A 10,848-nucleotide genomic window follows, 5' to 3' on the forward strand; every position below is an offset into this window, starting at 1 on the left:
TTAGTATCTAGTTTCACTAACAAAAGAAATGCAAATAGCTTTTTTACATTCCTGACAAAAGACACAAAGTGAAAACAGTGTTTAGCACCTGTGTGCAGCAGTGACAGTGACACAACTAAGTCCCTTCCTTCCCTGGAGTTTCTACAGGCTGTGACCTATGGTGTGTCCTATAACATCACACTATCTTTACTATACACTAATGTTATTTTTAGCTTTTATGTATTTGTCATGGCATAATAGATTTGGTTTGGTTTTGGAAATGCTATTTTTTTCCCCATATAAAGAATGAAATTGCTTCTTCACCTTGCCCTTCTGGCTTATGAAAAGCTCAGGGAATGCTCTAGTTTTTGATAGTGGAAGAAGCTTGTGTAACGATTCCTCCCATTCCCCCATCCTTCATGTGTCTCCTCTCCCCTTTATCCCTCAAAAGGCAAATATTTAATTGTTTTCGGCATTTTTAGTTTTCACCAACTTTTAATTTATTTTTCAGTGTTATTCATTACAATGATTTATCACTCTGAGGGGTAAATATTTAACATATTTTGATGGGTCTCCATATACCCTCAGTCCTGTATTTTACCCTTTTCACTTTTATCCTAAAGAATGATAGTAGAGGGGGCTGGGGTGGAAGACAAGGGTGAGGATGTCCAATGAACTGTGTTTACTAGTAATTTGGTGGCAGGCAGGGTGTGATAACATGCATTTGAAGAGGAGTGACTGTAGTTCTAAAACTTATACAGTGTTGGAAACCATGATTAGTTAATTCAATTAAAATTATATGCTACAAACAAAAAATGACATCAATGTCTGCATTAAAAATCACTGTATTCATAAGACCATACAAATTTTATTCAAAGTGTAAAATGATTGCATTATTTCATAACCGTGTATTTCTCCTTTTGAAGTTAATAGCTGTCTCATATTATAGATGACTTGTTTTTATGTGTTCCTAGGAACTCCTCAAGTATAGTCTCTGATACTATAGTAAATATTCTCTATCCATATTAGCATTAATCTCATAGCTCTATTCTTTTCTTTTTAAGATTAATTTATTTATACATTTAAGAACTGGGCTGTAAGTCTGAGATATGGAGGGTGAGAGGAGTCACCAGAGAAAGAGTGGGGAGCAGAACAGGCAGATGCACTGAAATGCACTACTGAGAGGATCAAGGGGCGAGGCAGAGGAGGTCTGCTGTGCCATATGGGTCACCTCCCTGGTCAGGGATTGAACTCATGCTGCAGTGACTGCCCATACCATCATAATTCTAAGACTTAATCCTTTGTGCCTCTATTAATTTTGTTTTCCTAGAGAATTTCCTCCCAAGCCTCCTTACCTCTCTCTTGTTCTCAGTAGCTCTGAAATACATTGGAATGTCCTTGACTGAGAATGCCTACTTAAGAATGGCAAATTAAGTTTTGCATATGGTGGGATTTATTGATTGAGTGATTTTGACATAGAATGTCTTGGATGTGTCATCATTATATTGGTAGACACCTAGATTGTTAGCATTTTTAAAAATATATTCTCCATTGACCTAGTCATATTTACACTGCCTGAAAAGTAAGATTCTGAGCACCAGTAAAGCAAACCATCTGAAGAGTCTGAGAAATCATAACATTACCCTATTTTAAGTATGTTTTACCCTTCACTGTATCTGGTGTCTCCTTTTCAATCTCTCTCATTGTTCTGCTAGCTGTGGGAGGATGAGACAGGTATTAATTATGCAAATTGTGTTTAGGAAGAGAAACCCTGATTGAAAAGAATTTTATCAAATTCTCCTGTTTCCTTTGTTTTTCCTTCTATTGGCAGCTGATGTTGCCAGTCCTGGATTCTGTGCTATAAACTACACTGCTTCTCACCTTCCTCACAGCTGAGCAAGCCCTGGTTATCTTGGATCTGTTACATCAGTTGACACTTGATTCATCTGCTTCCCTGCTTCTAACATTTTATTGATACTGTCTTAGGCCCATTGAATTTATTCATCTGTCATTGCTAACTAGAATTCATAATAGTAATTGGGCTAATTTGTTAATATTAAGACTTCGTATTTTTTCATAAGTAGAGAACAACTAAGGAATAAACTAAGAGGTGAACTAAAATAAACTTATTGGTTATAACTTAAACACATACCAAAAAAAAAAAAACTTTGTGTGTTTTTATTTTACTAAGGCTTTCTCTTTTGAATACAGATGGAAGCTTTAGACAAAACCGACCAAACCTCACCTCTCTGCTAGTGCAGCCTATATCAGCATCTCTTGTTGCAAAACTGATGTCTCCGTCAAAAGACAGAATAAAAAATGGTGCCTGTGACCCTCTACAACTTCCAAATAATGGTAAAGTATTTCATGTCTTTTTGTCTTCTGTAATTTTGTAAAGAGAATAGTTTAAAAAAAGAAAATATTTTAATTCAACAGATTTACATTTTTTTAAAACAGTGATTTTTTTGCTGAGAGGAGCTCTTATCTGTTGTTCTTTAAGGGATAGTTTTGACAATTATTTTAATTAAGACTGAAATTTGACCAACTGAGAATTTTTGAAAAAGAAGAAAAGTATTTTGAATACCAACAAAGAAAAACAGCTTTACAAATAAAGCATTCTGTACATTCATGAAAATCTTCTAAACATAGTTTCCCATTCAGTCTTGTTGCCTGCAAGATTCAGTGGATAGCAGTCAGTGATCTGGGGTATGAAGTTTGTGTGTGTGTGTGTGTGTATGTTGCAGTATAGTTTGTTAGCCTTGTTGGACCACATAGTCAAAAACTGAAGTAGTTAAAAAAAAACCTGTGGTAGGATGAAAGCCATGGGCTGCATCCTATTTCTGCCTCCAGCCTCAGCTTCAGTGTTCTAAGGAAGAAACTCTCTTCTCTCTTTACATATTGTTAAATCTGTATCTAGTTGCTGTAAAATTCAACTTGAGGTCTGTTTTTGTGTCGGGACCTGGAGGCTCAACTATCCATATTTTATTTCATCTGGTTTTCCCTTGACAACAAAAGCATAAAACACTGTTTTGAAGATACCGTTAAAATATCTGAATACATTCAGGATTGCCCTCTGTAGAGACATAGGTTTTTCAAGTTCTATAGCTTGAGAGCCTCCTAAACTGATTATCGATTGAGCAAAATGGGGAATACAGAAAACAATGAGAAGCCTGTGTCCTCAAAGCAGGATTGAAGAAGCCCTCAAGGAACACTTTGTTTTGTTTTTTCAGTCTTCTATTTTAAGCCCCACAAATTGATTGTGGGATGTGTTTGTTAAAATATGTAAACAGAACTGTAATAATAGTTTAGTTGTCAGGAAAGCACTAGGTCTGGAAGAGAGCAGATTTTACCTGGAATTTAATTAAACAGCTGATGGATTCATTAGGCACTCAAGGGTCCCTACTGTATTCTAGCCACTGTCCAGCCCTGTTATCACCTCCACTTCCCCTCCACCAGCTTGAAAATTTGCATAATAGAAGGATATCCAACTTTCTGTTGATATTATCTCAGCTGTCTCCAATGTGTCTGAATACTTCTTTACACTATAAAATGCTATGTTAGCAAGCATCTTTCTTATCAATTAATTATATTAATTTCCTCCCTAAGATGTTAAATGTCTGCACAACGGTGACAGCAAAACAAGAGATTTTTCTACAGATATATTTGCATTGTAAGTTAACAGCATGTAGGAAGCTTAGAAGTAAACCTGAGATACAGCCTAAAACCTCTTTACAACTCCAGTATTGAGCAAGCTTGTCCTACTTTCTAAGTTATGTCACATCAAATTTTTCATTGCCTATCAAGTAGGTAATAGATTTGGATATGATATGGTGTGGCTCTTTTTGACACTTTCCAAAGAGATCATTCCTTAGTAGACCCCAAAATATAATAATAACACTAAAAACTCATTTTAGAGCATGGTATACTTTAATAACTTATAGCCATCAATTTGGAGAGTATGAGTAAAATTGTAGTTTGCTTCAGAAATTTCTCCATAACATTCATAGATATGATGGGATGGGAATTTTCCATAAAAAAAAAAAAAAAGAGAGAGACTGATGACTGTGCAATGGTGACACCCAATTTTATGGCTCTTCAGCAGCCAGTTTCACTATGAACCTAGGAGTCTGAGCTGGAAGCTATCACAAAGTAATCTGTAGAACTAAAGATCAGCCTTTATGAGTGTCAGTCTGAAGTTCTTGGACAAAAGGAAAAAAAGCTTCAGAAATCACTTTGAAGGACTGTTCATCAAGGGTCTTAAATAGAGTGAACATAGCTGAGAAACCTATTGTCCAAAGTCCACAGAAAGTACAGTGGATTCTCTGTTTCCTGGGGAGTACAGGTTGGGTTTACAGAGGGTGACACAGATCTGTCATTCACCCAGAACTTCCTCACAATCTAGCTTTCTATCTTGAAAGTTTTGATGATAGCAAAGTATTCAGCATAGATTCATTCTGTAGCTTTGTTTGTTTGTTTGTTTGTTTGTTTTCTTAAAAACTTAAAGATAACCTCAGTTATTCACTCTTAATCAAAATCAAAGTAACTTCTTTTTTTCAATTTTCAGTGGTTCTTGGCAATTTGTGCAGTTACTTATATTTATATCACACCATTTTTGAAGTATCTTTCATTCCTTCCAAATCCAAAATTTCCAACTCTGTAATTTCTATGTGTGATAAAATTCATTGGAGTATAACCTAGTATCAGATTTTGACAATCCTCTTTTTATAATAGGCTGACAGCTCCATTTTTTAACTTAGAAACTACCAGATATTCCACAGGGTCTCTGATTCTATACGTTATTTCCTTCCATTATTTCTTCTTGTCCAAACATGCCTTGCAAGTTTCTCTAAGTTTAAAGCCCTAGTATCCTCTGAAAAACAATGTATATATCATATCCTCACAATGGCATACTGTTTAGCAATCAAAAAAAATAAATAAATTCATGCCATTTGCAGTGTCATAGATGAAGCAGCAAGAGATTATGCTCTGTGAAATAGCCATAAGGAAAAATAAAAATATAGTATGATTTCACATATAGGAGGAATGTAGGGAAATCAAATCAGGGAACAAGAAAAAAATAATTATCATAAATTAAAACAAAAACAAAATGAACAGGGAACTATTAATCAGAGACACTCAGCAGGGGAGGTGACCAAGAGGCATTAAAACAGGGGAAGGAATGTTCTTATACAAGGCATTTTAGGGACTATGGTGATGGTGCATGGATGATTTGGTGTTGGGAATTTTGTGGGTCTACCCCTGAAAGGAGAAAGCATGCATCGTACAGAAAGGAAGAACAATGTGTGCATGTGTGTGTATACACATTTAATATATATATGTGTGTATACTTATATATACACATTTAATATATATCTTAAAGAAGAAAGCTTTTTAGAATTCTACTCAAGTTGGCCTTAGGCTTTTCTCAAACTTTGCCATGATTTAGATATTGATGTGATAATCTCCTGAGATAGAATATAAGCAATTGGTGTTTTTATTAAAAATGCGTTAATTGTATGTTTTACGTATATAATTTCAATTGTTTGAGGTTGTTATGATATGATCCCTATTCCATGTATGTTTGAAAAGTGTGTGTATACTGTATACTAGTTAATGGTAGAGTTATATTTATATCAATTTACTACATTCCTTAATTAGATCATTAAATACTCTATATCTTATTATTAGCATGAAACCCCCCATACAATTTTAAATTTATCCACTTTATCTTATTCAGTTTTTGTTCTATATATTTTCAGTTAATTTCTTAGGCATTCATAAATTCAAATACATTATTTGGATTATTTAACACATTTAACAGATGAAGTGGTTTTCTTTATGCCTAATATGCTCGTCTTAAATTTCATTTGATCTGTTACTAATTTAGAAACTACTTTTGGGTGGGATAGTTAGGATGCACCATTTTTTTTTTAAACTTTCAACCTTTCTGTATATCTCTTTCAATTGATATATTTTTTTTTTTTACTAAAATTGACTAATTTTGTGGGGCTCTCCCTGGTGGTGCAACGGGTTGGAGCACCACATTATGAAGCTCTCTGAAGCCACTGCAGCATGAGTTTGATCCCCTGCCAGGGAGCTGACCCACATTGTGTGGCAGACCTCTCCTGACCCCCCTCTGCTCCCCTCAGCAGCCTATATCAAATCTGCTTGTTCTTCTCCCCACCCTGTCTCTGGTGAATCTTCTCACTCCCCAGACCTCTGGCATTTACCCCAGTTCTCTAAGCATAAATGAATAAATCTTTAAAAAAAAAAGTGACTAATTTGTACTTTAAATACAGTCTGATCATCTTTTAACTGGAACATTTGATTACATTTAAAATGATTATTAGTCTGTTGTTTTGCTTACATTTTTCATTTTAATTTGGATTTCCTCTTTACACCAGATATTACGGGGGCTTTGGCATTATATTTTCCCTCTATAATTTTAGAAATTATAAATTATTTTTGTATTTTTCTAGAGTTATCCTAGATTTATGAATTTCCAGGGTTTCCTGGTGTCTGCACTGCTCTCTGCCAAGTATATTTCTTTGCAGTCTCTTGGCAGGGACCAGGGAGAGCAATTATTTAAGGCTTCTACTTTATGGAGAAAGAGTATCTTTCTAGAACTATTTATTCCCTCCAAATTGAGTAGACGGATAGCTTTTCCTTCTGACCCTTATTTCTATAAGGTCATCAAGATTAAAAGTTTATCCAGATTCATTAGTCTTTTAGGTTAAAGACAGATTTGGCTGACTTATGTTCTCATCACAACCTAAACTTTTGACTTAGTAATTATTTTCTGGATAGTTCTTACATCTTGTGAAGATTTGCTTTGTGTCTTATGCCATATTATAAATTACTTTAGTGGGAGGCTCATCTGAATATGACAGCCAACCATATTGATAGAAAAGGATTTTGAAGGGAAAAAATACATATAAAAGCAACCCTTTTCCACTCTTCCCTTCATTCATTTACTGCCAACACACACACATAACTCAGTAAATGTACCCAGATCGACCAACATGTAAGTCATGTTGTCATCAGGAAATCAATGATGCACTAAATTATACAATGCAAAGAGTCTAATCAAGGGTGTGTGCACATGAGGTAGACAGTAAAAGGGAAACAGAAGAGGGATAGCGAATGACCTTAAGGCTAGAAAGTATTACATCTCCTAAAACCTGAAGGGGTAAGAATAAAAGTCACACAGAAACTGGCAAGTAGGAGCTGAAGGACAATCTCATAGGACCTGTGATTTTATGACAGAAGGAAGGGTTATGGATATAAATACCATCAGCTTTTCTCAGCCATCCTGAAGATCACTTTTTGATGCCATTCAGTTTGGCAGGACCCAAACTGAAGCCATGACTAAAAGAGACAGGTAAATGCAAACCTTATGCTCAGTCTATTGGAGCACAGAGCTGGGCGAAGAGTGAAAATAGTTCTGAATGGACAGATGTACAATGAGCAACACAGATGTTGTTGCAGGTAATTAGTCTGCTTAACTAGTTTGATAATTGAAGATACATGCAATTGTTTATGAGAAAGTTGTGGAAATTCTGTGAATCATTCTGATAATGGATACACACTTAGAACATATTCATTTTTATAATAAATACAAAAAAGATATGTTATTTCTAATGGGGTTCATAGTCTTTAAAATATTTTCCTATTTACAGAATTTTAGTAGGTAAAAAAAGTAATAATTATTTAAACTTTAAATATTTTTTCCAAGTGCATGTAAACTCTCAGGAGCACTGCCCTCTGCTAAGTGGATGTGTGTGTTGGAGATTCAGGATAGCTACTAAACTTAAAAATACACAGTGAGGCCCTCCCTGGTGGCGCAGCGGGTTAAAGCACAGCACTGAGAATCTGAAGCCACTTCCGCATGATTTCAATTCCCGCCTGCCGCCTGCCCCGGAGGAGACCACATGGCGAGCCAGACCTCTCCTGACCCGCCCGCTGCTCCCCTCAGCAGTGTACTTCGTCGATCTGCCTGTTCTGCTCCCCACTCTGTCTCTGGTGAAGCCTCTCACCGCCCCTGAGCCTCTGGCCTGTACCCCAGTTCTGTATGAATAAATAAATAAATCTTTAAAAATACACAGTGAAAGAAACTAAGCAAACAGTTTTCTTTAACTTAAATTTTTAATAATCAAAATGTTATACTTTTAAAGCACATTTTCAGAATATTAATATATATTTTAACTTTTCAAAGTTTATTTTCCATGATTCCCAAAGCAGTTAACATTGATGAAGACTTAGAGAGGGGCCCTTCCTGGTGGCCCTGAGGTTAAGTCTTAGTGCAATCACTGTGATGGCATGAGTTCTATTCCCAGCCAGGGAGCTGATCCACATGGTACAGCAGACCTCTCCTGCCTCGCCCACTGTTCCCCTAAGCGGTGTGTTTTTGTAGTTTCTGCCCACCGCTCTGTCTCTGGTGAATACTCTCACCCCCTGCACCTCTGGCTTATACCCCAGATCTTGTATGCATAAATAAAGAAAAATAAATCTTAAAAAGAGTTAGAGAAGAGAGATGAGCAAAAGATAGAAACACAAGCACATTCTATATGAGTCATAACTGAGATTCCATAGCAAGACACTACAGACCAGTGGCTTCAATGGCAAACATGTTTTTTGGCAATTGTGGAGGTTGGACAGTCTAGTCTCAAGGTAAATAAAAATGTTGTGTTCTAGTCAGGCTTCTATTCTTGTCTTGCAAATGACTACCTTCTCTTTTCCCTCAGATTGCCGTTTCACTGTTCTCACAGAAACCTCTGGTGTCTCTTACTCTTTTTGTAAGGAACCAGTGCTATTGTATGAGAATCCCATTTACAAGACCTGATTTAACCATAATTTCTTCCTCAAAAATCCTGTTTCTGTCTATAGCCAAACCGGAAAATAGAAATTTAACATATACATCTTGAAGCTACATAATTCAGTCCATTACACACTCCTATAAACCACTGATTTTCCCTATCTACACCTTAATACAAATCATTAGAGAATAATATATACACGTATGTGTTATTTTTTACTAAAATGAGATAATACTACACAAACATTGCACGTTGCTTATTTAATAATCTCTACATTTTATGATAGCAAACTTTAAGCTATTTAATACACAGACTGAATTAAGTGTATTAATCAACCCAATATTGGATTTACCCAAACCAAGATTAATTCAGGCCTATAAGATGCATCTCATCTAACTGATCCTTTTTATCTTTTCTTATTTGGATTTATTTTACAATTAAATCAGTTGTCCTACATGTGTCCAACTTCCCAGATTCCGGGCCTGCTTTCCAGTGATTTATTTAATTAGTTCTCTATCCCTGTATTTTTAGTAAGTTTGAAATTCTCAAAATTTATATAAGAAAACTCATTATAATCAGTGGATAGCAATTTTTTTTAAAGATTTATTTATTTGTGCATACAGAACTGGGGTACAGGCCAGAGGCTTAGGGGCAGTGAGAGGCTTCACCAGAGACAGAGTGGGGAATAGAACAGGCAGATTGACGAAGTACACTGCTGAGGGGAGCAGCGGGCGGGTCAGGAGAGGTCTGCCATGCCATGTAGTCACCTCCGGGGCAAGTGGGAATCGAACTCGTGCAGAAGTGGCTTTAGATTCTCAATACTGTGCTTTTAACCTGCTGCGCCACCAGGGAGGGCCCGTGGATAGCAATTTTTAAGAAAATTTGATCGTAACTGAAGGTGTTATCAGTAACCTAGATATAGTAAGATCTCTCCATTGATTCATATGGGGTTGGAGATTTTGGACATAGTTGAATTTTTAGGAATAAACTTCCCTCCATGCAAAGGACTGGAGGATAGAATGAAATGCACTTCCTAATGAAGTTGCACTATTATAAAAAAGAACATAGGTACATATAAGCATGCCAATTATTTGCCAATAACTATTCAAATAATGCCCTAAAAGGAAAACTAATCCCAAACCAAATTCATATCTTATAAATTATCAAGACTTCCATTTTCATCAGCCTGGACCATTTTCTGATTTTTCTTAAATTTTATTGCTCTTATCTCTGAGACTTCTATGTTGATGTAGAAGTGACATCACTCGGGGTCCATAGTTTCCTCATGTATAATTCAGACTCTGCATTTTTTTTTTTTTGCAGTAGTAATAAAGAAGTGAGACAGTTTTAGCCATTGTTGATATCAATTTGTTCCTTCACTGGTAATGATAACTTTTATTAATATGTAGTCATCTATGTCTCATTGATACTACTCTGGTCTATCTTTTTCTTTCTTTTTTTTTTTTTTTTTAATTTCCTTATACATACCTCCTTTACTCTTTCTCCCTCTGCTTTCTATCTTAATCTCAAAAATTTTAGCTCATTGATCAATATATGATATTTTAAAATTATTTTTGTCGGTTCATCTGCTTTGATTCCTTACTTGTATGTCTTTAGTGGATATTTTTATGTTCTTTGGCTAGATAGCCATAGATAGTCATGTATGACTATGGATAGTTATACCATTATTTATTTATCTATTTTTTATTATTTATTTATTTGTTTGTTTTTAAAATAGGTCCAGATCACTTTCTAAAATAGCTCCGCCAGTTTATAGTTCCACTAATAATGTATTAGTGGTCTTTTAATATATTCAAGTCCCATGGGTGTAAAATATTAAGTCATTGTAATTTGCCTTGTATCTTTCTTATTACAAGTAATGAGTGTTTTGTCACATGTCAGTCAGTGTTTTGTATATTCTCTTTGGTAAATTGCCTTTCAGATATGCTACCTGTTTTTTTTTTTTTTTTTAAAGATTTATTTATTCGTACATACAGAACTGGGGTACAGGTCAGAGATGTGGAGGGTGAGAGGATTCACCAGGGACAGAGTG

The 10,848-nt window shown here is 35.5% G+C and overlaps 1 protein-coding gene across 1 annotated transcript in view; it reads left to right on the forward strand.

Moving 5' to 3' along the window:
* Nucleotides 1-10,848, forward strand: part of NAALADL2 (N-acetylated alpha-linked acidic dipeptidase-like 2) — an 880,510-nt gene that overhangs the window by 555,353 nt on the left and 314,309 nt on the right. The window contains exon 6 of the mRNA XM_004674978.1: nucleotides 2,191-2,334. Coding sequence (XP_004675035.1) covers nucleotides 2,191-2,334 — 144 coding nt within the window. The remainder of the gene's footprint in view (nucleotides 1-2,190; nucleotides 2,335-10,848) is intronic.

The sequence above is a fragment of the Condylura cristata genome, unplaced genomic scaffold, assembly GCF_000260355.1.
Source record: "Condylura cristata isolate star-nosed mole 26May11 unplaced genomic scaffold, ConCri1.0 scaffold00003, whole genome shotgun sequence".
Classification (NCBI taxonomy): domain Eukaryota; kingdom Metazoa; phylum Chordata; class Mammalia; order Eulipotyphla; family Talpidae; genus Condylura; species Condylura cristata.